The sequence below is a fragment of the Jaculus jaculus genome, chromosome 17, assembly GCF_020740685.1.
Source record: "Jaculus jaculus isolate mJacJac1 chromosome 17, mJacJac1.mat.Y.cur, whole genome shotgun sequence".
Classification (NCBI taxonomy): Eukaryota; Metazoa; Chordata; class Mammalia; order Rodentia; family Dipodidae; genus Jaculus; species Jaculus jaculus.
Window position 1 is genome coordinate 26965387 of NC_059118.1, and position 27242 is coordinate 26992628.

Below are 27242 nucleotides of genomic sequence, written 5' to 3' on the forward strand. Positions count from 1 at the left end.
GGCTGGGTTAATATGGCAGCAACTCCATACCACTCAAGAATGATGATGATTTAGGAAGCTGGGGAGATGGTTCAGTGGTTAAAGGCACTTGCTTGCAAAGCCTCCCAACCTGGGATTGATTCCCCAGCACCTACATGAAACCTGATACACCTATATACAGTCCCTTTCCCTCCCTTCCTCCCCCCCCCGTCTTTGTTTACAAATAAATAAAAACCTTTTAAAAATAAACCACCTTCTTTAAAATACTCTTATTTTAATCAAATTCTTAGTGATGATAAAACTTGAGGCCTAAATATACTTGAATAATTTGTATGAAAACATACAGCAAATAGATGACTGAACTGAAAGTAGAACTCAGGTGTTCTCTTCCTACAGCATTATCTATTTTCCCTCCCCCCACCCAGGGTCTCACTCTGGCTGACCTGGAATTCATTCTGTATTCTCAGGGTGGCCTTGAACTCACAGGTGATCCTCCTGCCTCTGTCTCCCCAGAGCTGGAATTAAAGGCATGCGCCGCCACGCCCGGCTCCCCTCCCTTTTGTTCTTACCCACCTCCTTAGTCTTCCTCTGAGTACATGAATATATACTCATAAACCATTCCAGTACTATGAGCATAGGTAGAGTAATAAATAAGCACAAGTCACTGTTTATTTCTTCACTTTGCCATTTCACTCCCTTTTTCAGAGAGGGAACCTGTATTATCTGTACTTTCATTCTTATGAATCAATATACATAACTAACATACAGTTTTGTTTTATATGAGTGCTATGTAAAGGATGCTTTTAATATATGGGGTCATAAAAATACATGAGGTCATACCTACTATTCTGTCATTTTGGTTTTTTTTTTCCTCTTAACATCATCTTAGGAAGTTCTTACGTATAAATCTGTATTTAACATAATTGATTGCATGGCTATACTGTAATTAATTGCATATTCCTCTATGGATGCTTAAGTCATTTTCATATTTTCTTTTATTACAATGATGTAGTGAACATCCTTTCATCTTCTTGTTATGTTTACTTGGATAAAAATTTCCCTAGAAGCCGGGCATGGTAGTGCACGCCTTTAATCCCAGCACTTGGGAGGCAGAGGTAGGAGGATTGCCTGTGAGTTCAAGGCCACCCTGAGACTACATAGTTAATTCCAGGTCAGCCTGGCCCAGAGTGAGACCCTACCTCAAAAAACCAAAACAAAACAGAAAAAAAAAAAACAAAACAAAAAGTCTGATTCATACTTATATACTCACCAACAATAGAACAATCTGTAGTTCAAACAGATAGGTCCCAGTGATTTGTTTTATTGAAAGTATATTCAGCTTCATATACATTAAAGGGAATTTTATTGAAAATTACTTAAAAGCAAATTTGGAAAACAAAAGAATCAGTATGTTACCACCCTAGTGCAACTACTATCATTTTTTAAATACACATTTTTTTCTTTTTTTAATTACTTTTATTTAATTTGTTGAGAGCAACAGAGAGAGAGAAAAAGAGGCAGATAGCGAGAGAGAGAATGGGCACACCAGGGCCTCCAGCCCCTGGGGAATCGAGCTTCAAACAGGGGTCCTTAGGCTTCACAGGCAAGCGCTTAAAAGCTAAGCCATCTCTCCAGCCCTGTCATTTTTGTATGTGTGCTTCTAGTCCCATTCATGTGCACATATGGATTTAGGGATTTTTATGTAGCTCTTGTGGGTACTTTCTTGCATCCTATATTTTGTCCTTACTACATCATGATTTTCCTTTGTTTCTATGAAGACTAATTTTTGCTCACTTTATATTCTTCCACTGAGCAGATTTACCATAATTTAATCATTTGTGTTGTTTTTAATTTGCCAAAGTATTTTGATTTCCCAACACACACATTTTTGGGGAGTCAGTTTTCGAGGTAGGGTTCCATTTTATCCCAGACCTGACCTGGAATTCACGATGTACTATCAGGCTGTCCTCAAACTCACAGCAGTCCTCCCACCTCTGCCTTCTGAATGCTGAGATTAAAGGCATGCACCACTATTCCCGGCTTCAACATACACATTTAAAGGTATGTTTATCAGAGTAATGCATTGATGCCATGACACAGTCCTCCTTGCCCTTTATGTTTCCACCTTGAGTTGCACTTTGATTATTTAGCACTTTATTGCTAACTAATATTGATGTACATTTTCCTTTTTTGGGTTTTGTTTTGTTTTGTTTTTGAGGTAGGGTCTCACTCTGGCCCAGGCTGACCTGGAATTCACTATGTAGTCTCAGGGTGGCCTCGAACTCATGGTGACCCTCCTATCTCTGTCTCCCGAGTACTGGGATTAAAGGCATGCGCCACCATGCCCAGATACATTTTCCTTTTGTTAAGACTTGACTAGTACATGTTTATCTTTTTAAAACTTTTTTTATATTTTTCATTTATTTATTTGCAAGCAGAGGGAGAAAAAGAAAATGGGTGCAACAGGGCCACTGCAGACAAACTTCAGGTGCATGTGCCACTTTGTGCATTTGATTTTACATGGGTACTGGGGAATCAATCCTGGGTCATTAGGTTTTGTGGGCAAATGCCTGAACCACTGAGCCATCTCTCTAACCCATTTTTAAAAGAAAACTATTTTTAACCCTTTTATTTTAAACATATATTTTATAAACAGCATATACCCAGATCTGTTTGATTTATATATAAATATATATGATCTAATTTCTGACATCTTGTTTTTTTCTATTAAGTTGCCTTAAGGTTTTTTTTTTACTTTTTGATTCTTTCAGTTCAGAAAATGTCTACATTTATCTACCCACTTACATGATAATTTCACTGACTATAGAATTGTGAACTCAAAAATTATTGTTTCTGGGGCTAAAGAGATGGCTTAGCAGTTAAGCGCTTGCCTGTGAAGCCCAAGGACCCCAGTTCAAGGTTCAATTCCCCAGGACCTACGTTAACCAAATGTACAGGGGCCACACGCATCTGGAGTTTGTTTGCAGTGGCTGGAAGCCCTGGTGCGCCCATTCTCTCTATCTCCCTCTTTCTATCTCTGTCTGTTGCTCTCAAATAAGTTTTAAAAAAATTGTTTCTGGGCTGGGGAGATGGCTTAGCAGTTAAGGCACTTGCCTGCAAAGCCTAATGACCACAGTTCAATTCCCCAGTACCTACATAAAGCCAGATGCACAAAGTGGTGCTTGTGTCTGAGTTTATTTGCAGTGACTGGAGGCCCTGGCATACCCATTCTCTCTGCCTCTCTCTGCTTACAAACAAATAAATATTTTTCAAAAACCAGTTATTATTTCTGATGTCTGTATAATAGTATAAACTGAGTCAAGAGAGACCCAGATTTATATTCAGCTCAAGACCCTGTAATTCCACCCACTACATCTTCTGTGCCAGGCTGCCATATGTTCTCACAATTGTATATATAAATAATGCTTATGGTAAACTTGATTTCATTACAAAACCACATACTATATGTGGATGCCCACTCTTTGAAAACTTAAGGATAGTATTGTTTATGACCATGAATTTAAGCTGTCCTCTAATGGCTTTGCACTTATTAGTCTGGCTAAGGATCTCTGCAGGCTGCAGTCACCTTGATGATGGGCTTTTCTGTTTTTTGTTTTGTTGTTGTTATTGTTGTTTGTGTTTTTGTTTTTCAAGGTAGAGTATCGCTCTAGCACAGGCTGAATTGTCATTCACTCTGTAGTCTCAGGGTAGCCTTGAACTCACAGCAATGATCCTGCCTCTGTTTCCCAAGTGCTGGGATTAAAGGCGTGCACCACCATGCCCAGCTTGGGCCTTTCTGTTTTTACAGCTGAGCATATTATAGATATATTATAACATATATCTCTTTTTCTAAACATAGAGCTCAGTAAATGCTACAGATGAATCAGTTAATTGAAAGTAGTAGAAGGATGCTTATTTAAAAGTTCCTGGTTGGGCTGGAGAGATGGCTTAGCAGTTAAGCACTTGCCTATGAAGCCTAAGGACCCCGGTTCAAGGCTCGGTTCCCCAGGTCCCACGTTAGCCAGATGCACAAGGGGGCGCACGCGTCTGGAGTTCGTTTGCAGAGGCTGGAAGCCCTGGCGCGCCCATTCTCTCTCTCTCCCTCTATCTGTCTTTCTCTCTGTGTCTGTAGCTCCAAATAAATAAATAAAATTTTAAAAATATTTTTAAAGTTCCTGGTTGGTACCAAAAGCAAAAATTTTAATGAATGAATACAAATTTTTATACTGTAAAATAACCATCACTGTTTTTTTCATATAAGATTAATCTTTTATTCATACTATTTCAGACTCTAGCTCTTTTGGAAGAAGAGGAAGATATAAACCAAATCACAGATTACTTCTCCTATGAACATTTCTATGTTATTTATTGTAAATTCTGGGAACTAGATAGTGATCATGACCTATACATCAGCCAGACTGATCTGTCTCAATACAATGACCAGGGTGAGTATTTCGGGGGATACTTTGTAAACATTTTAAACAATGATGCAGATTATATCCACTCGTTATAAGAAATTCCCATTTTTTTTAAATTCAGTATCTCATTAAGTCTCTTTATAGTGCCAGTAATTTGAAGTGGGAATGAATAAAGACATTTTTTTTTTTAGAGACCAGAGAATGAGTTTAGAGGTAAATAAGCAACCACAGTATTAGAAGCAATAAGCCTTTGTAGTACACAGTGTGCTTTTATGATGGTAAGATTCACATGTGAAGATCTATTTGGAAAAAAATGTGCTTGCACGTTTTTTAAACTGTTTCACTTGACAGCATTTTCTCTTTTTTAAGGTTTTTTTTTTTTATTGACAACTTCTGTAACTGTAAACAATATCCCATGGTAATTCCCTCCCTTCCTCCACTTTCCTCTTTGAAACATTCTCCATCATATCCCCTCTCCCTCTCAATCAGCCTGTCTTTTATTTTGATGTCATGATCTTTTCCTCCTTTTATGATGGTCTTGTGTAGGTAGTATCAGGCACTGTGAGGTTATGGGACAGTATTTTCTATTAAAAAAGTAAAACAAGCTGAGCATGGTGGCACACGCCTTTAATCCCAGCACTTGGGAGACAAAGGTAGGAGGATCACTTGAGTTCAAGGCCACCCTGAGACTACATAGAGAATTCCAGGTCAGCCTGGGCTAGAGTGAGACCCTACCTTGGGAGGCAGGGGAAAGAATGGAAGTATTTCTATCTTGCTAGGTTTTATTTTCAAGTACTTATAAAAACTTACTTTGAGGGCTGAAGATATGGCTTAGCAGTTAAGCACTTGCCTGTGAAGCCTAAGGACCCTGGTTCGAGGCTCGATTCCCCAGGACCCACATTAGCCAGATGCACAAGGCGGCATACGCATCTGGAGTTCGTTTGAAGTGGCTGGAAACCCTGGCATGCCCATTCTCTCTCTCTCTCTCTCTCTCTCTCTCTCTCTCCCCTCCTCCTCTCTGTCACTCTGAAATAAAATAAATAAATAAATGAACAAAAATTTAAAAGAAAAAACTTACTTTGAAGTCAGGCATGGTGGCGCATGCCTTTAATCAATCCCAGCACTCAGGAGGCAAAGGTAGGAGGATCACCAGGAGTTCAAGGCCACCCTGAGAGTACATAGTGAATTCCAGGTCAACCTGAGCTAGAGTGAAATGCTGCCTTGAAAATCCCCCCCCCAAAAAAATTTTATATCACTTTGCTGCACTTTTTATTGTATTGCCTACTAATATGTAATGTTTTAAATTAAGCACCAAGATACATTGGTTCATTTTTCTCATGAGATTGCTCCTGAAGCTAGGAAGATAGTGCAGTCAGTAAAGTATCTGCAAGCCTGAGGACAAGAGTTCAATCCTCAGAACCCATGTTTTACAGTGTTAATAACTTTGTAATTTCTCTTTACATTTAGCTTCATCAAATAGAATTATTGAAAGGATATTCTCTGGGGCAGTAACAAGGTAAGAAAAGTTTAAATTTTTAGTTTTATATTGTGAGATAGCTAAAAAAGTAGAAAAATGAAATAAAATTGGAATTTCAAAATTAACTATACTGTTGCAACAATCTCATTTTAGCATTTTCCTATATAACTTGTCAGTACTACTGAGTCAGATTATATTCTATAAAGTATGACCTTGGCTTAATACAAGATGGTAATTAAAAATATAAGTAGTAGTTTTATGTTTAGACAGAAACATAACAGATAACAGTATATGATCCCATTGATTATCAAATTAAAATCTAGAACCAGACCTACAATACCAGCTACTTAGGTTGATAGAGTCATAAATTCAGGTCCTGCCTAGGCTACAGAGTAAGTCCAAAGTCAGTCAAGCAATTTAGTGAAACACTATTTCATAAAGAAAAACAAAAAAAAAAAGCTAGTAATAATTACTCAGGAAATTTTATAACCCTGTGTTTTCTCCAGAGGTCAAACAGTACAGAAAGAGGGAAGAATGAGTTATGCTGATTTTGTCTGGTTTTTGATTTCTGAGGAAGACAAAAGGAACCCCACCAGGTAGGATTTTTGAATTTTAATTGCCAAGATGCTAAACAAATGTACAAAGCTTTAAAAAGTCGCCATGCATGCTTAGTGAAGCTAACTCACCTAGGGGTCCTAATAGGGGTTAGATTTAGTCTCTGTCTGCCTCTTAGACTTGTCAGTTCAGGAAAGTAAACTCAAAGAGCCCATGTTCACAAGAAGTGCTGTCTCACACAGAAGCAAAGGTAGAGTTACACATAAGCTTGCCTGGATAGGTAAGCATTTACAGAAGGTGGAAGAGATACTATAAAGTCTAGTTCTTTTATGATCTTCAGTGGTAAATTAAAGAAAAGTGAATTGTGGTTAATTAGTGTAAAGATCATATCCTCATGCTATAATCCTCCCTGTCCTTAGCACTCTCAAACATGCCTTGACCTGTAGTGTGAATTTACCTATTTCTTTCTCCCCAGTACTGTCTCCTGGTTAAGCCACACATCTAGGTTCCTTTCTCTTTTTTTTAAATCCCTTGCTTATGTAACACAATGTCCTACATACAGGTAGTGCTCAGTGCCAAGGAAGGCAGGGGAGGTACTCTTTCATGCAGACTCAGCAGTCTTCATATTGGTTCCAAAAGTTATCTAAGGGGATGGAGAGATCGCTTAGTGGTTAAGGCATTTGCCTGCAAAGCCAAAGGATCTCAGTCAAATTCTCCAGGACCCACGTAAGCCAGATACACAAGGAGGCACATCCGTCTGGAGTTCTTTTTCAGTGGCTGGATGCCTTAGTGTGCCCATTCTCTCTCTCCCTCTCTGCTTCTTTCTCTCTATCTCAAATAAATAAATTATATATATGCTATAGCTAAGCTGGGCATGGTGGCCCACACCTTTAATCCCAACACTCGGGAGGTAGAAGTAGGAGGATTGCCGAGAGTTCAATAACACCCTGAGACTACATAATGAATTCCAGGTCAGCCACAGCTAGAGTGAAACCCTGCCTCAAAAAACAAAACAAACAAATTTTTAAAAAAACTATCTAAGTATTTGATTGATAGATTGTTTATAAACCATTGAAATAAAAATAAACCAGCTGGGCGTGGTGGTGCATGCCTTTAATCCCAGCACTCAGGAGGCAAAAGTAGGAGGATTACTGTGAGTTCAAGGCTACTCTGAGACTACATAGCGAATTTCAGGTCAGCCTGGCTAGAGGGAGACCTACTTTGAAAAACCAAAAAGAAAAACCATTTTAGATTAGATAGGTATATTTTTAATAACTTTGCCATTTTAAGTACAATAATTTTTTATCTATTACAGATAACTTAGAAAACATGGATAAACAGAATAAAGTAAATTTTTATATTAGTAATTCTAATAAAAGAAAACACTTGAGGGACTAGAGAGACGGTTCAGCGGTTAAAGGCACTTTCTTGGAAAGTCTAATGGCCCAGGTTCGAGTCTCCAGGACCCATGTAAAGCCAGATGCACAAAGTGGCACTTAGGTCTGGAGTTTGTTTGCAGTGACAGGAGACCCTGGCACACCCAGACTTTCTCTCTGTGTTTCTTTCTCTCTCAAATAAATAAAAAAAATTTTGTACTTTGAGACTATTTTCATTAAACTAAATCTTTTTTTCTTCTGAAACATGATTGTGCTATCTACCCAGGATGGCCTAGAATGCTTGGGTTCAAAGTAACTGGCCCTACCAGATATACATCACTGTGACAAAACTGGGCTACATCTTAATGCCATATACTCCTTTTTACGGATATTTACCTAAATACCCTCTATAGCTGACTAGTTGAGACATTCACTGTTTTTCTAAGGGACCTCACTTAGAATTGCTAGGGTAATAGGGTGTACCTTTTGGGAGGGGGCAGTTCAAAGGTAGAGTCTCACTCTAGCCCAGGCTGACCTGGAATACACTATGTAGTCTCAGGGTATCCTTGAACTCACAACAATCCTCCTATCTGCCTCCCAAGTGCTGGGATTAAAGGCATGTGCCACCACACCTGGCTCAGGATGTACCTTTTTATAATGGTACCAGTTTATACCTTCATTAACAAAGTATTGAGCATATTTTCTTGAATCCTCACTAAAACTGGGAAACTTTTTATGAAAACTATTTTCCAGTCTGATCACTTAAAAATTGAGTATCAAGAGCTGGAGAGAGGGCTTAGTAGTTAAGTCACTTGCCTGCAAAGCCAAAAGACCCAGGTTCAATTCCCCAGGACCCACATAAGCCAGATACACAAAGTGGTGCATGCGTCTGGAGTTCATTTACAGTGTCTGAAGGCCCTGGCATGCCCATTCTCTCTATCTCTCATCAAATAAATAAATTAACGTACTTTTTTAAAAATCAGTATCATAGACTGGAGAGATGGCTTTGCAATTAAGGCAGTTGCCTGAGAAATCTAAGGACCCAGGTTCAATACCCCAGGACCAATGTAAATCAGAAGCACAAGTGGCACATGCACATGGAGTTTTTTTTGCATTGGCTGGAGGCCCTGATACACCTATTCTCCCTCCCTCCCCCCTCCCTCGTTTCTTTCTCTCTCTCTTTCTCAAATAGTAAACAAATAAAATTTTTTTTTTAACTCAGTATTGGCCAGGCATGGTGGTTGTACACCTTTAATCCCAGTATTCAAGAGGCAGAGGTAGAAGAATCATTGAGTTCAAGGCCAGCCTGAGATTACAGAGTGAGCTCCAGGTCAGCCTGGGCTAGAGTGAGACCCTACCTCCAAAAAAAAAAAAAAAAAAATAGATCAGGGGCTGGAGGGATGGCTTAGCAGTTAAGGTATTTGCCTGCAGAGCCAAAGGACATAGGTTTGATTCCCCAGGACACACGTTAGCCAGATGCACAAGGGGGCACATGCATCTGGAGTTTGTTTGCAATGACTGGAGGGCCTGGAGCACCCATTCTCTCCCTCCCTCCCTCTCTCTCTCTCCTTCTCTCTCTCTCTCCCTCCCTCTTTCTCTGTCAAATAAATAAAAATATTTTTTTGAGCCGGGCGTGGTGGCGCACGCCTTTAATCCCAGCACTCGGGAGGCAGAGGTAGGAGGATCACCGTGAGTTCAAGGCCACCCTGAGACTACAGAGTTAATTCCAGGTCAGCCTGGACCAGAGTGAGACCCTACCTCGAAAAACCAAAAAAAAAAAAAAAAAAAAAAAAAAAAAAAAAAAATTTTAATTTTTTTTGGTTTATTTTTATCTATTTATTTATTTGAAAGTGACAGAGAGAGAGAGATTGAGAATGGGCGTGCCAGGGCCTCCAGCCACTGCAAATGAACTCCAGATGCATGTGCCCCCTTGTGCATCTGGCTAACATGGGTCGTGGGGAATCAAGCCTCGAACCAGAGTCCTTAGGCTTCACAGGCAAGAGCTTAACCGCTAGGCCATCTCTCCAGCCCATAAAAATATTTTTTTAAAAGATAAGTATCAAATCTTAGGAGGAGGAGGCTTGAAATGATGGGTGTATGGATGGACAAACAGACAGACTAATATAGAGGTTAACTAGAAAATATATACTGGAAAAAGAAATCATTAAAACAGTAAAATGGGACTTCTGGTCAAGACAGCGGTCTTATAACCATGCTAGAGTTCCACAGAAAGAACTAAAGACAACCAAAATCTATCTATCAAGACCAGAATAAAGACTCCCTGGCAGGAGATGAACCACCCCTTTGCACATCAGATAGAGCCCAGCTGAGACCACAGGGGAATTAGTGAGACAAGCAAGAGTGTTCCATGGCAAGCCTGACAGTGTGTGCCAGGGTGATAGAGGCAGACATCGAGGATACTCAAAATGTACCAAAGCAGAAATCCAGAAGTTGTTGAGAGCTCAACACTAAAGTAGATGTTAAAAAAAAAAAAAAAAAAAAAAATCCAGGTGTGATGGCACACGCCTTTAATCTCAGCACTCAAGAGGCAAAGGTAGGAGGATCTCAGTGAGTTCAAGGCCACCCTGAGACTACATAGTGAATTCCAGGTCAGCCTGAACTAGTGAGACCCTACCTCAAAAAAAAAAAAAAAAAAAAACACAGCTCAGAGAATTTTGTGAAAGAGGGGGCAGAAAGAATGTAAGAGCCACAGGGTGGGAAAGAATATCCAGAGGCATTGCCCCCCCCCAAAAAAAATAACTGACTGCAGCTCTCATAACTCAAAACCCACAACCCCATGGTGAATATCAGTGGAATGGGGACAGGGAAGAGGAAATGATGGTACCAACACGTGTGTCCATACAAGGTTTCTACTCCATTTAAAAAAAAAAATTAGAGAAATGAAAAAAAAAGAAAAAAAAAATTAGCTGGCCATGGTGGCGCATTCCTTTAATCCCAGCAGTCTGGAGGCTAAGGTAGGAGGATTGCTGTGAGTTTAAGGCTACCCTGAGACTACACAGTGAAATCCAGGTTAGCTTGGGCTAGAGTGGGACCTTACTTTGGGGAAAAATAAAATAAAATAAAATAAAATAAAATAAAATAAAATAAAATAAAATAAAATAAAATGTTAGAAAATTGGGGTAAAAGAAAGGAATAAAAGAACAAGGGAAACTTTGAGACATAGTAAATATAGAAGGTGTACTAGAGGGATGGTTTATTGGCTAAGGCACTTGCCTGCAAAGCCAAAGGACTCAGTTTTGATTCCCTAAGACCCGTGTAAGCTAGATGTACAACGTGGTGCAATTATGGAGTTTATTTGCAGTGACTAGAGGCCCTGATGTGCTCATATACTCTCTCTCTGTCTGTCTGTCTGTCTGTCTGTCTGTCTGTCTGTCTCTCTCTCTCTCTCTGATTCTCCTCTCTCAAATAAATAAAATTTTTAAATTAAAAAAAAGAAAAATACAGAAGGTAAAATGGTACATATGGGGATAGACAGATGGCTCAGCAGTTAAGGTGCTTGCCTGCAAAGCCTAAGGACCCAGGTTCTTTTTCCCAGTACCCACGTAAAGCCAGAAGCACAGGTGGCACATGCATCTGGAGTTCTTTTCAGTGACTAGAGACCCTGGTGTGCCTATTCTCTCCCTTCTCACCTCCTCTCTCTACTTGCCTCTTTATCTCGCTCAAATAAATAAATGGCACACATAAATCCAATTTTATCAATAACATTAAAGGTAATTAACCCATGAAAAAGCAAAGATTTGAAGCTAGGAATGGTGGGTCATGTCTATAATCCCAGCACTCAGGAGGCTGAGGTAGAAGGATCACCATGAGTTTGAGGCCAGCCTGAACTACAGAGTAAGTTCCAAGTCAGCCTTGGCTGGAATGAGACACAGCAGAGAGAGAGAGAGAGAGAGAGAGATACTGAGAGTTACTAGACTAGATAAAATTATAAAAACAAGCTATAATCTACCAAAGATACATGTTTGGCATAAACATACAAAAAGAAAAAAGTAAAAGGCTGGGGAAAGATAGATCATGCAAACAAAATCAGTAAAAAGTTGATGTGGTGATTTATATGACAAGAAGGTCAATCTAACAGAAAGGCATTATAGTTGTAAAGATATATATGTACTTAACAACACAGCCCATTTATGAAAGGAAAACTAACAGAACTCCAATGATAATTCAACAATGATTATTGGAGCCCTCAGTATCCTGTGAAGATCAGAAAGAACATAGAAGTTGTAAATAATGTTGTAGGTGGAAGGATCACTGTGAATTTAAGGCCAGCCTAGGACCATAGAGTTCCAGGTCAGCCTTGTCTAGAGTGAGACCCTACCTTGAAAAAAAAAAAAGAAAGAAAATTAGGAAACTGAATCTAGCACCATAAACAAAAAAATTATCCACCATGATAAAAAGATTTATCACAGAAACCCAAGATAGGCTCAACATCTAAAAATCAGTATAGGGGCTAGAAAGATCCCAGTGGTTAAAGGTGCTTACATGCAAAGCCTGACAGCCCAAGTTCAATTCCCCGCACAAAGCCAGATGCACAGAGTGACACATGCATCTGAAGTTCGTTTGCAGTGTCAAGAATCCCTGGTTCTCTCCCACCCCAGCCCCCCGTGTGTGTGCACAAAGAACAAATAAATATTTTTCTTTTTAAAAAAGAGTTCATACAAAAGGTAAACGACCACAACCCAGACTTAATTTCATCTCACCTAAGGGCAACAGGTAAACTCGTTTATGTCTTCAATTGTACAAATAAGAGTTAACCATCAATATACTAACCATCCAAAAGTTGATAAATAGAGCAAAAGTTGAACACTGATTCTCTGGGTAGTTCTGTGTTCTTTTTATTTTTTAATTTTGTTTTGGAGAGAGAGAGATGGGTGCACCAGGGCCTTCAGCTGCTACAAATGAACTCCAGACACATGTGCCCCTTTGTACATTGTCATATGTTGGTCCTAGGGAATTGAACCTGAGTCCTTTGGCTTTGCAAGCAAGTGCCTTAACTGCTAAGCCATCTCTCCAGGCCAGAATATGTTAATCAAATTAAAAAATCTTCATTAGAAGAATCTTTTGAAGATATTCAGTACTTATAATAAGAAAACTCTCTCTAAATACATCCTACATGTGTTTAACAATCTAGCCAACACCTGCTGCTAAACTTTCAGAGATAAGTAACTATTCATCAAAGCATCCTGTTTCATTTTTTTAGGTCTACATTTAAAAATATTTTTTTCCTGCTGGGCATAGTGGCACACACCTTTAATTCCAGCACTCGGGAGGCATAGGTAGAAGATCACCAGGAGCTCAAAGCCACCCTGAGACTAACTATGTAGTGAATTCCAGGTCAGCCTGGCCTAGAGTGAGACCCTACCTCAAAAATTTTTTTTTATTTATACATTTATCTAAATGATAATTCTCACAGAATTACATGTGATTCACCTTCCATGTCCTATAGATATTCTAGAGTTTCCTTCTTCTACTTCTTTTTTTAAAATGAGAGTGAGAGAGAGAGAATTGGCATGCCAGGGCCTTAAGCCTCTGCAGTAGAACTCCAAATGCATGCGACACCTTGTGTACATATGAAACTTTGTGCACTTGCGTCACCTTGTACATCTGGCTTATGTGGGACCTGGAGAGTCAAACCTGGGTCCTTATGCTTTGCAGGCAAGCACCTTAACCACTAAGCCATCTCTGCAGCCCGAGCTGCTTTCTTTGACAAATGTTCAGGCAGAATACTTTGTGCTCTGGCTTTCTTTCTCCCTTGTGACCTACTGCCTAGGATGAAAGGGTGTGCTTTGGCTTCACTTACAGTACGGCTTTTGTTAGTTCTTAAGTGACAATGCATCTTGACAGAGTGCTTCAAATGTACTGTTTAGTAAAACAAGTTGCCTCTCACTACAGTTCTGTTAAGTATTTGGCAAAATCAATATTTGCTTTCCTCCTTAAGGGTTTTCTAAGTGATGAAGAATTTTAAGACACCAGGAGATTCTTAACCAAACAGTAGAACTTCAGATGGGCTGGAGAGATGGCTTAGTGTTTAAGGTGCTACCTGCAAAGCCAAAGGACCTTGGTTTGATTCCCCAGGACCCTTGTAAGCCAGATGAACAAGATGGCACATGCATCTGTTGTTTGTTTGCAGTGGCTGGAAGCCCTGGTGTGCCCATTCTCTCCCTCTCTCTCTCTCTCTCCCCTCCCTCTCTCCTTCCCTCTTTCCCTCAAATAAATAAATAAAAATAAAAAGACCTTCAACTGAACAATAATAGCAAAAAAAAAAAAGATGCCATTATATAACAGCTAGATACTAACCCAGTTATTTCAACCTCCTGCTTATGAGATCTATGTTATCAGTATTTTTCCCAGTCAGAAACTGTTTCAAAGTGAGAACTCTGAGAATAGATATGATAAGTCTGGACCTCACCATGCATGGCCCAGCTATTACCTCATGTTCATTAGATCCAATGAATGCCTCCTCTGTTCCTTAATGATGACATTAAACAGAAAACTGGAACAATTTTTAGAATGCTTTTCTCAAAAGAACTTCATAACTTGTAACATGTTCGACTTGTTACAGTAACATAAGCATTATCTTTCTTTGAATTGGTATGCACAGACCATAGTTTGACTTATAGTTAAGTCACAGCTTATTTTCTTTCCCCAAAAGAAATTTTTTAAATTTTAAATATATTAGAGGCTAGAAAAAATGTCTCTACAATTAAGTGTACTTCCTGCATAAGCACTAATATCTAAGAGGACCTGAGACTGCTCAAATTCAAATCTGCAGAACCCATATATATAGCTGGGTATGGACACACGTCTGCAACACACAGACCTGTGGAGACTGGAGAATCGCTGGGACTCACAAACAGCAAGCTTTGGAATCAGTAAGAGACACTGCTTCAAGGAAAAACAGGGTGGGTGAGTGATAGAAGCAAACACCCAACATTTTCCTCCAGCCACCACAGGCAATCCCCATGGGTTTCTGCAGGTGAGTGTACAGGCACCTCTTCAGCCCATACATGTGCATACACATATGGACATACAAAAAAATAAAATGTATGGTAGTTCTTAGTATTTTAAAACTTACAGATGTGAACTTAGCCCAGTATGTCCTAGAACCTTTTCTTGGGTTTCACTGTGCTATGAATTCGTGGCTTTAAATATATATGTATACATACATACATATGAATGAAGACAATAGACAACACCCAAGCACAGTCTGCCAGAGTATAAACTGGGGAATGCTGTGTAATAGTGGCCCGAAGAGGTAGGTGGTGCCTGAATATTTTTAGCTTTAACAGAAAAATAAGATAGGGAACTTTACAAAGCAAGAAAATCCAAGGTCTGAACCAGGGGGATTGACTTGGTTTGAAGAGCTCCCCACTCCCAGTGGGAGGGAATACCAACAACAGACTGTGGGAGTCATAGCTTAAGACAAAAGGCACTGTACTTTAAGAAATGGGCATTCAAGGAACCTGTATTTGGTTCCTCATGCCCACATAAAGCCAGATACATGAAAGGACACATGCGTCTGAAATTTGTTTGCAGTGGCTGGAGGCCCTGGTGTGCCCATTCTCTTCTCCCTCCCCCCAACATATCTCCCTTTATCAAATAAATAAATAAAATATTTAAAATTAAAAAGAAATGGCCATTTTAAAGAGCAGAAAAAAGAAGAGGACCCAGTGTGACCATAGCACTGGCAGGAAATGCTAGAAAACCTATTCTTTCCAACCCTTAGTACTCTACTAGAACAGCCACAAAATAGACATTTCAAGACTTCTGCCACACTGGCACCTCTGCAGCCTGAGGCCCAAACCATCAGAATACTGCAGGACTGCAACAAAGAATTATTGAATCAGAAATGTGCAATGTTCAGCAAGCAGGAAACCTGATTGGAGCTAGAGTCTGCAGAGAAATTTAGGCATGGACTCCAAACAGCATGCTGTACATCAGGAAAGATCACGGGCAGGACCAACATTTACAACTAGACTCCTGAAGGATTGCCCACAGGAGAGACCAGCAACTGAGAGTCCACATGGGACGCTTCAACCCATGGGAAGGGGCCAGTATCTGTAACCCAGTCCCCCAAAGAAAGATCCAGAGACTCGAGATTAAATCTGGCAAACAAGCCAGACAGCATTCATATGCTGTATATCCATCTCTCCCTTTTAGACTCATTCATTTACTGATTACACAATGTCAGCTTGGCATGCCAACTCTATCCTGTTCTGTTCTTGTCCTATATCTCCTTCTCTTTTTGTCTCCCTCTTATTTCCTTTTTCATTTTCCTCTCCCAAAGAATAATGGATGGCTTGCTTTATAGGTCAATGTGCTGGGAACTGGAACTTTTGTATACTTCTGATTGTAATCTTTATCTCTTTTCAGTCTACTGTTAACCAAAACTGCTTCATCTCCCTCTTGTCCCTACTTTCCCCCTTCTATTTATGTTCTCCTCTTTTTTATATCAACCCAATATTAATCACTAGTCCTAGTTTGCTTTTTTTTCTCTCATTTATACCTTCAGTAACTAATATATTAATGAATAGAATATTAACATTACGCTTGCTTTGGCAGCTCATATACTAAAACTAGAATGCTAACATTGTTCCTTTACTTCCTAAAATGATTGGCACCTAGTGTTTTTTTTTAAGTATTTTACTTACTTATTTGTAAGCAGAGAGATATAGAAGAGAGACAGACAGAGAAAATGGGTGCACCAGGACCTCCAGATGCTGCAGATGGACTCCAGATGTATCTATCACTTTGTGCATCTGGCTTTACATGAGTACTGGGGAATTGAACTCGGGTCATTAGGCCTTGCAGGCAAGCACCTTAACTGCTGAGCCATCTCTCCAGCCCTGAAGTAGTGTTTTTTATTTGACAATTACAGTATTTTATTTTCATAGTAAGTGTACCTTTGATAGTAATTATTGTTGCAGACAATCTACTCTCAGGAGAATACTGGGGATCTATCCTGAAGCCCTGAACACCACTATAGCAGGGAAAGATAGTACCTCAATCCTACTACAACCTACTCTTGAACATTGCAAACACTTCCACTAAAAGAATGGAGGTGACTTAAAAGCATTCAACCAACAACATAAACCCAGATGTTCAAGTCCCAACATAGAAACACAAGAAACATGAAAAACCAAGGCAACATCACTACTCCAAAAATGACTAATATTACAGTTATCTTCCCCAATGAGAATGAATTAGATGAAGTCCCAAAAGAATTCAAAAGAATGATTATAAATATGTTCAAAGAATTCTTGTCTTCTTCTTCCTCCCTCCCAGCTCTTTTTTTCTCTCTTTACTCTTTGTTCTCTGTGAATGCAACCTTTCTCCTATTCCTCTATGTCCCTTTTTAAGCTTCCCCTCTCCCTCATTACAATAAAGCCTTATAGTTAAAAAAAAAAAAATCAAAGAAGACAGAAATAAGCTCCTGAATTCTAAGAGAACACAACAGCTGGATAAAAACAACGGCATCAATACTTAACATGAAAATGAAATTCAATAAAGAGATAGAGGGCTGGAGAGATGGCTTAGCCATTAAGGTGCTTGCCTGCGAAGCCTAAGGACCCATGTTCTACTCTCCAGACCCCACATAAGCCAGATTCACAAAGGTGAGGCAAGCACACATGCCCAATAGGTGGCGCAAACATCTGAAGTTCGACTGCAGTGGCTGAGGCCCTGGCATGCCAATTGTCTCTCTAAAATTAAAATTTTTTAAAAAAATTAAGGAGGGTCTGTGAGGAGTGGCAGTAATTTCTGTCGTCAGCCTTGGCCTCTGAAACCATACCTGCCCTTGCTGTAGTGGACCTTATTCCCCCGGGCATTAGCTGACCCACCTGCAGCTGCGTCTCCCAGCCACCATCCTGCTCCTGCGGCTCCAGCCCGCTGACAGCCTCCAAGCACCCTTGCCTCCGGGACGAATGTTCTATTCTTTCTGTAAAATGAAGTGTGATTTTAACTGTGATCTTATTTGTACTGAACTGAAAGTGGCCAAATCTGAGGACAGTGGAAGGCAAGGTTCCCATTCCCTGGCAAGTTCAGAAGGTGCATTTTCTCTAAAGTGAGCAGAGTTTGGAAGAAGATTCTAGAAGATGATAAGAGCACATTCCAGCTGTACAATAAAGCAATAAAGAATCTTTGAAAGCAGTAATATTTCACTGCATGCCAACTAGAAACTGTGTTATGATCATAAGTGCAATAGCTTTTGTTCAGAAGTCAACAGCCTGGGCCTCTTCCAGATTAGATGCTACTACAACCAAGTCATCCAATCAGAGGAAGCAGAAAAGTTCTACTTACAGTCAGCACAATGAATTCTTTGAGGTTGCCAAGACATTGAAAAACAATGAGAGGGCTGGGGGAATGACTTAGCAGTTAAGGCATTTGCCTGTGAAGCCTAAGGACCCACATTCGATTCCCTAGGACCCACTTAAACCAGATGTACAGGGGGGGGTGCATGCATCTGGAGTTTGTCTGCAGTGGCTGGAGGACTGATGTGCCCTCCCTCTCTCTCCCCCCCGCCCCTTCTCTCAAATAAATAATATTTTTTTAAAATAAGAACCTCAAATGCTATATTCACTGTAATTCACCTGCAAAATATGATTGCTGTTTACATCGTGCAACATGAAAATGGGAAAACTGTGGGTTTGATTACTGTACAAAGTGTCTCTGTGCTTATCACAATACCAAAGACTGTTCAAATGGCAAGCTCTTGAAATCAGTTGTAAAGTGGGCCCTTTGCCTAAAACTAGAAAAAGCAAAAAGAATTTACAAAGATTGTGACCATTTATTAAATTACTCTTGAAGGATCATGAAAGCTAGTAAGGAAATGTTGAGTTTTAACTTAAAAATAATTTTACTGAGGTTATCAATTTTACATAGCATCTGGGAGTTCTTCCCCCCAAGTGAACCAGAAAGTATAACCTCTTTAAATTATTTCCATTTTAATATTTAAAACTTCAAACTTCTCAGTGTAAATTCAAAAATTTAAATACTTTAAGAGTAAAGGAAACCTAGATACTTAACTACTTAGGGAGACAATAAGAAAAAAGCCAGTAAAATAAAATTAATTGAATTTTATGGGAAGGAAGACCATGTAATTTTACAAGTGCCATGTATCATCTTAGCATTTGATACAGCCTTTAACAAATTTTATCTGCTATCAACTTAAGTCTGTTAATATAATTATTTTGTCTTTTCCATCACCTTACTTGAACCTTTTTTTTCAACTATCCTTTGTAAGATCTTGCTATCTTCCTTATTTTCTGAAGTCTGTTTTAATATTTTTATACCTGTAAGTATTTCTCTATTTAAAAAAAAAAATTATTTATTTATTTGAGAGCAGCAGACACAGAGAGAAAGACAGGTAGAGGGAGAGAGAGAGAATGGGCGCGCCAGGGCTTCCAGCCTCTGCAAACGAACTCCAGACGCGTGCACCCCCTTGTGCATCTGGCTAACGTGGGACCTGGGGAACCGAGCCTCGAACCGGGGTCCTTAGGCTTCACAGGCAAGCACTTAACCGCTAAGCTATCTCTCCAGCCCTATTTCTCTATTTTTATGTGCCAAACAAAATATATGAATGTAAATAAATTTTGTTTCTGTTATGAATAAAACTGTTACAAGTTAAAAAACTTAGAAAGAGATAGGAATATTGAAGACAAACAAATGAAATGGTAAGTTAATTTAAATAAATGCTCCATGGAGCTGGGCATGATAGCACATGCCTTTGGTCCCAGCACTTGGGAAGCCGAGGTAGGAGGATCACTGTGAATTCAAGGACACCCTGAGACTACATGTTGAAGTCCAGGTTAGCCTGGGCTAGAGTGAGACCCTACTTCGGGGGAAAAAAAAAAAAAGAAAGAAAAGAGAGAGAGAGAGAGAGGAAAAAAACAAGCTCCATGGAAAGCCTCACTAGTAGAATAGATCATAGGGAAGAAAACAGCTGAGTGTGAAGAGGAGTTGGAATGATCAGTCAATGAATGATAATTTTTTTAAAGTATGAATGGAACTATGAAGGTTTATGTTGATTGTCAACTTGACAGGACCTAGAATCACCTGTGAGGGATTATCTTGCTTAGGTTAGCTTCTGAGGATGCCTGTGAGTAAATCTTCATTGAATTAATTGAGGTGAAAGACTTACCTTAGCTATGGGTAGCACCATTCTGTGGGCTAGGATCCTGTACCAAAAAGAGAGAGCCGGATATGGTGGAACACCCTGTTAATTCCAGCACTTGGAAGGCAGAGGTAGGTGAGTCATCATGAGTTTGAGGCCACCCTGAGACTACACAGTGAATTCCAGGTCAGCCTGAGCTAGTGAGACCCTACCTCAAAAAAAACTAAAGAAAGAGAGAGAGAGAGAGAGAGCTAAGCATTCATCACACATCACTGTCCTCTGCTTCTTCACTGGTTGGACTGAATGTGACCAGCTCCTGCAGTGATGCTCCTTCTCTATCATGATGGACTGAAACATGAAGTTGTAAGCTAAATAAACCCTCCCTTAAGCTGATTTCTATAAGGTTTTTGTCTCAGCAGTGAGAAGGTAACTGCTATAGGAACATACATACATTATCTGTGAGACACTATGAAATCTGAGTCACGGGCATACAAAAAGAATTTTATGCCAAAAGCATATAAAATATTTTCAATAATATCATAGCAGGAAATTTCCCAAATCTAGGGAAAGAGATGCCCATCTAGATACATGAGGCACTTGAAGCATCAAATAAAAAAAAAAAAACAGAAGAGAAGCTCCCCACATCATATTATAGATAAACCACTGAATATACAGAACAAGGGCTGGAGAGATGGCTTAGCAGTTAAGACACATGCCTATGAAGCCTAAGGACCCCAGTTCAATTCTCCAGGTTCCACGTAAGCCAGATGCACATGGTAGCACATGCATCTGGAGTTCATTTGTAGTGGCTAGAGGCCATGGCGCACTCATTCTCTTTCTCTCCCCCTCTCTCTGTCTCTAATAAATAAATAAAAATAAGGTATTATTAATAAATAAAATATATACAAAACAATGAAAGTATATTGAAATACCAAGTCACATATAAAGGCCTGTCAGATTAACAGCAGATGTCTCAATACAAACTTTAAAAGCCAGGAGAACTTGGAATGTTCAGAAAGACAATTGCCAACCCAAACTACTGTGCCTAGCAAAACTGTCTGCCATAATTAACTTTACATGATAAAAACCAGCTAAAGGAGTTCATTACCACTGAGCCATCTCTATCTATAGATGGTACTGGAAGAAACCCTTTGGGCTGAACTTAAAAGTTGAAGAATAAGACAGAGGTGTCCACTTTCTCCACTCTATTCAATATGGTGCTTGAAGTCTTAGCAATAAGACACAGAGGGACTGTGCAAGGGAGAAGGCTCAGCAGTTAAAGGTGCTTGCTTGCAAAGTCTGCCATCTTGGGATTAATTCCCCAGTCACTCTCATAAAGTTGGGTGGACCCTATCCACACACATGTACCAGTGCAAATAATTTTTTGTAAAGAGAAGGAAAGAAAAGTATCTTTATTTGAGCTGGGCATGTTGGCGTACACCCTTAATCCCAACAATTGGGAGGCAGAGGTAGGAGGATCACCATGAGTTCAAAGCTACCCTGAGCCTACATAGTAAATTCCAGGTCAGTCTGGGTTACAGGGAAACCCTACCTTGAAAAAAAAATTATCTTTATTTGAAGGTATGATTCTACACATAAGTAACCCTAAAGTGTTTTTTTTTTTTTCTTTAAAGAACCCTCCTGGACAGAGAGGAAATCTTCTTTTTTTTTTTTTTTTTTTTCATTTTTTTATTTAGTTATTTGAGAGCGACAGACATAGAGAGAAAGACAGATAGAGGGAGAGAGAGAATGGGCGTGCCAGGGCTTCCAGCCACTGCAAACAAACTCCAGATTTGTGCGCCCCCTTGTGCATCTGGCTAACGTGGGACCTGGGGAACCGAACCTCAAACCAGGGTCCTTAGGCTTCACAGGCAAGCGCTTAACCGCCAAGTCATCTCTCCAGCCCCTTAAAGTGTTTTTATTTAGTGTGGGGGTACATGTGTCACAGCATGCATGTGGAGGTCATAGGACAACTTTCAGGTCAGTATTTGCCTTCCACCTCATTTTGAGGCAGGCTACCTCACAGTAGCTCCCAGGAAATATGTTTCTACATTCCTTCTCACTGAATAGGCACACTGGGCTTCCAAAAGCTGACCATAGTTTGTAGCTTTTTTATATAAGGCCTGGGGTTCTGAACTCAAGTACTCAAGAGTTGTACAGCAACCACTTTACCTACTGAACCATCTCTCCAGCCCTAGAGCACTCAAAGCAAAAGTGACATAAAATTAGCATACAAATACCAGTGGTCTTTCTATAAACCAATAACAAATCAAGGAAATAATCACATCTACAGTAGCATAAAGTACCTGGGTGGGGCATGGTGGTACACACCTTTGATCCCAGAACTCTGAGGGTAGGATTGCTATGAGTCCAAGGCCAGCCTGAGACTACATAGTGAGGTCCAGGTCAGCTTGGGTGACACCAAGACCCTACCTGAAAAAAAGCCAGGTGTGGTGGTGCACACCTTTAATCCCAGCACTCAGGAGGCAGAGGTAGGAGGATCACCATGAATTTGAGGCCACCCTGAGATCACATAGTGAATTCCAAGTCAGCCTGGACTAGAGTGAAGCCCTACCTCAAAAAAAAAAAAAAAAAAAAGGGAGGGGGAGTTCTTCTATGTTCATAGATTGGATTAATTAATATTATAACAATGGATATCCTACCAAAAGCAGCCTATAGATTCAGTGTGGTCCTGGTAAAAATTCAAGCACTATTCTTCACCAGATAGAAAAAAAAAAAATTCATAAGGAAGCACAAAAGACCCCAAAAAGCCAAGGCAATCCTGAGCAAAAGAATAATTTTGGAATTAACACCATGCATAATTCTAAGCTATATTATAGTTCTAGAGTTATCACCATACATGATTCCAAGCTGTACTAACCAGGCAGGAGCAAAACAGCATGACACTGGCACAAAAACCAGACATGTTCAATAGCACAAAATAGAAGACCTAGCTAAAAGCCCACGTAGCTATAGCCACCTTCCCTTCCTTTTTCTTTGGTTTTTAAAACAAAGATGCCAAAACCCCACAGGAACAGATAACCTTTTCAAAAATAATAATAATAATAATGCTAGGAAAACTGGATATCCACACATAGAAGAAAGAGACTACATCCCTCTCTCTCACCAAGAATAAACATCTAAAGGTTTAACACTGGGTTGTCCTAAGGAAAGAACCCAGCCTGACCATTTTACAGTGTGCCTGAATCAAAAACCTGTTGAGGGCTTGCTGGTGCTGGCGGCTGTCCCTCTGCTGTGGATGTATGGTGAAGTGAGCCAGCTGCTGCTTTGTTTATTTATTTGAGAGCAACAAGTGGAGGGAGGAAGGAAAGGAGGGAGAGAGAGAGGGGGGAAGAGAGAATGGGCATGCCAGGGGCTCAAGCCACTGCAAACAAACTCTAGATGCATGTGCCCCTTTGTGCATCTGGCTAACATGGGTCCTGAGGAATCGAGCCTTGAACCAGGGTCCTTAGGCTTCACAGGGAAGTGCTTAACTGCTAAGCCATCTCTTCAGCCCTGAGCCAGCTTCTTCTGCCATGATGAAACTTCCCCTGGAATCTGTAAGCCTGAAATAAACCCTTTCCTCCCATTAAAAAAAAAAAAAAAAAAAAAACTATTGAAGCATAGACAGCCAGGCCCAGAGCAAGGAAGACTGGGGCACTCAGCTCAGGTCTCAGATGGCAATGAATACCAGAGAGAACCAAGACCAAAATGACAAAAAGAGAAAGCTGAGTGCCCAATACTGGATAAGTCATCTCTATTGCACCCACCCACCAGGGTTCAGGAAACATTACAGAGGAAGTAGAGGATTAAATGTGAGTGCTGTTCTCACTGCTAGCCAGGGACCCTTCTCCATGGAGATCGTGGTAGACACTGAGGAGATTCAAAGCCAAGATAAGAGGCTGCTAACAGGTCAACACTAAAAGAGACTTCAGACACACCCTCCAAGACCCAGAAACATTGGGGACATTGCAGAAGAGAGGGTGGAAAGAATCTAAGAGCCACAGGTTGGGAAAGTATACTGTGAGGCATTGTCTTCCCCACAGGAACTGGCTGGTACATTCATGACCCCAAAGAGATTACCACTACCCCACTGAAAAGGACGATTAGTTAAATGGAGGCAGGAGATAGGGGAGAAAAGAGGAGAACCCATTGGAAATAAAATCAGTTTTCAGTATGTTCACAATTTAACTGCTAAACCATCTCTCCAGCCCTATTTATTTATTTTGGTTTTTCAAAGTAGTGTCTCACTCTAGCCCAGGCTGACCTGGAATTCACTATGTAATCTCAGGGTGGCCTAAGGATTAAAGTCACTAACCACCATGTGCCAAGCTTCACATATCTATTAAAATGGTAATTATGAAGTCTGTATGGCAACTAGGGTAAATGTTTATGGTATAATGCTGGGAATAGCTGAATATAGAATTATATCTATATTATTATCTATGTGATTCAACTATTAAAAATATAGATGGTGTCTTGTTAAAAAAAAAAACAAAACATTGATATACATTTTTGCTGTTCTTTTAGAGGTAGGGTCTCACTCTAGCCCAGGCTGACCTGGAATTTGTAGACTCAGGCTAGCCTCAAACTCACAGCAATCCTCCTATCTCTGCCTCCTGAGTGCTGAGATTAAAGGCATGCACCACCACGCCTGGTCCTGATATAGATTTTGAATTATCTTTTTAGTACCTACTAAAGAGAACAAAGGCTCATTAGAATACATTAGTAGAACCTATTACATAAAAGACAGAGGCCGAGGCTGGAGAAATGGTTTAGCACTTAAGGCACTTGCTTGCAAAGCCTGAGGACCCAGGTTTGACTTCCCCCAGTACCCACGTAAGCCAGATGCACAAGGCAGTGCATACATCTGGAGTTTATTTGCAGTGGTTTGAGGCCCTAGTGTGCCTATTCTATGTTTCTCTTTCAAATATTTTTTTTAAAGATGGAGGAGCTAGAGAGATGGCTTAGCAGTAGGCATCTTCCTGCAAAGCCAAAGGACCTTGGTTCAATTCCCCAGGACCCACATAAGCCAGGTGCACAAGGTGGTGCATGTGTCTGGAGTTCATTTTCAGTGTCAGGAGGCCCTGGCATGCCCATTCTCTCCCTCCCCCACCACACCCCTCTCTCTCTTTCTCAAATAAAAGAAAGAAAATAAATTAAAAAAAAAATATGGAGGCCAAACAAATTGGGGAATGGTGAGTTAACATGGATGAAAAAGGCTTTTACAGAAAAGAAAACATAAGCATAATCAAAGACACTGATTATTATCCTCATGGAGATTACTGGAAAAATTACATTCAGAAAGGTTCTTTTATGAAAGGAACATAGAGCCAATAAAAGAATTCTGGAAATCAGAGCTGTAATTGCAGAATTAAAAAGAACGTTAAAGTGCTGGCTGGGCGTGGTACATGCTGTGGTCCCAGCACTGGAGAGAGCACTAAAAGGCAGGGAAGTAAAGGACTTCGTGAAGGGCTTCTGTGAGCATGAAGGCCTGAGTTTGGTTCCCAGTACCAACATAACATGCTATGTGTTGTGGTTTGCACTTGTGTCCCTAAGCACTTGGGAAGCAAAGACAAGAGTCAAACATTATGGGAAATCAAAATATGCAAACCACGTGTATAATTTTAAAACAAACTTTGTTTATTTGAGAGAAAGAGAGAGGCAGATAGATAATGGGCACACCAGGGCCTCCAGCCACTAAACGAACTCCAGACGCATGTGCCCCCTTGTGCATCTGGCTAAAAAACAGAGGGCTGGACATGTTAGCACACGCCTTTAATCCCAGCACTCGGGAGGCAGAGGTAGGAGTATTGCCAGGAGTTCAAGTCCACACTGAGACACCATACTGAATTCCAAGTCAGCCTGGGCTAGAGTGAGACTCTATCTCTGGGGCGGGGGGGGGGGGGGGCTAAAAGCTATGATGGACTTCTATAATTCCATGCCAACAGTGATATGGGAGATGGAAACAAAAGTTTTCCAGAAGTTCCAGGACCAGCTAGCATGATAAAGAGAGCAGTAATCAACTCCCTGCCTCAGAAAGAAGGTGGAACATGAGGACCAACACCCAGCATTTGTCCTCTGACCTCCACACATACATGCACATAAAGCATGCAATCACTGCAATACGCAGCGGGGTTGAATATGGATTTAGACAACAGAGATGTGGGTTGACTTAATAACAAGTACACAGAAAGCTAACCAGATAAAATTCAATAAAAAGTATATAAACTCAGAATATTGAACAGTTTTACTATAGTCAGAGGATGAAAGAGAAGATCTTATAGGTAAAGTGCATGGAAGTGATAAAACTTATATTTTGTAGTATAAAATCAACACACAGTTCTTTAAACAGAAACAAAGACAAGAAAAATAGGATGTTATTCTGAAAATATAAAGATGTAAAATGTTAATGTTGATTCTGGATGCAAAAACTAAAGGGGAGAAGAGGTCTTCCATTTTTTTGGACAAACTTAAACTAAGTTTAATGTATAGCATATATGTAAATTTGTTTGAAACATAGAAAATAATAAATTTCAATGAATAAAGGACCTTTTCCAAGTCTACACTAACAAGCATCCTTATCTCCTAGCATTGAGTATTGGTTTCGCTGCATGGATTTGGATGGAGATGGTATACTTTCCATGTATGAGCTGGAGTACTTCTATGAAGAGCAGTGTGAACGAATGGAAGCCATGGGCATTGAGCCCTTGCCATTCCATGATTTGTTATGCCAGATGCTTGACTTGGTGAAGCCAGCCAGAGATGGTGAGACTGAGTGAACAACAGTCTGCACTGTTCACCTTCTTAACAGTATGGAGCACACAATCTTTATACTGTGTAAAAGACTTTGCTTTCCAAAGACAGCTTTACAGGCCTCCCAAGTTCAGAAGTGTTTCAGATTTCTCTTGACTATTAGAACAAGGAGTAATGCAAAATCCACTATTTAAGAAATAAGGCTTTCCCATACAAAAAGAAAATAGATTAGTGGTTGCCAGGGCTGGGGGAATGGAGTGAGATGAAGACTGCTTGATGAATAGAGTTTTCTTTGGGGTAATAATGTTGTGGAACTAGATAGTGTTGATGGTAGTACAACATTGTGAGTGGAGTTAAAAGTCACTGAAATGGACAGGTTAAAATGGCAATTTTTTAAAATTTTTATTTATTTGAGAGAGAGAGAGAATATACACACCAGGGCCTCCAGCCACTGGAAAAGAACTCCAGACACATGTGCCACCTTGTGCATCTGGCTTACGTGGGTCCTGGGGAATCGAACCAAGGTCCTTTGGCTTTACAGGCAAACA

General features: G+C 40.1%; 1 protein-coding gene across 3 annotated transcripts in view; it reads left to right on the top strand.

Annotated features, from left to right (window-relative positions):
* The window catches only part of Ppp2r3a (protein phosphatase 2 regulatory subunit B''alpha), a 205946-nt gene that overhangs the window by 144475 nt on the left and 34229 nt on the right, over positions 1–27242 (top strand). For all 3 annotated transcript variants that reach the window (XM_045136758.1, XM_045136759.1, XM_004664345.2), the window contains exons 10-13: positions 4268–4424; positions 5865–5913; positions 6381–6470; positions 26531–26706. In XM_045136758.1, coding sequence (XP_044992693.1) covers positions 4268–4424; positions 5865–5913; positions 6381–6470; positions 26531–26706 — 472 coding nt within the window. The remainder of the gene's footprint in view (positions 1–4267; positions 4425–5864; positions 5914–6380; positions 6471–26530; positions 26707–27242) is intronic.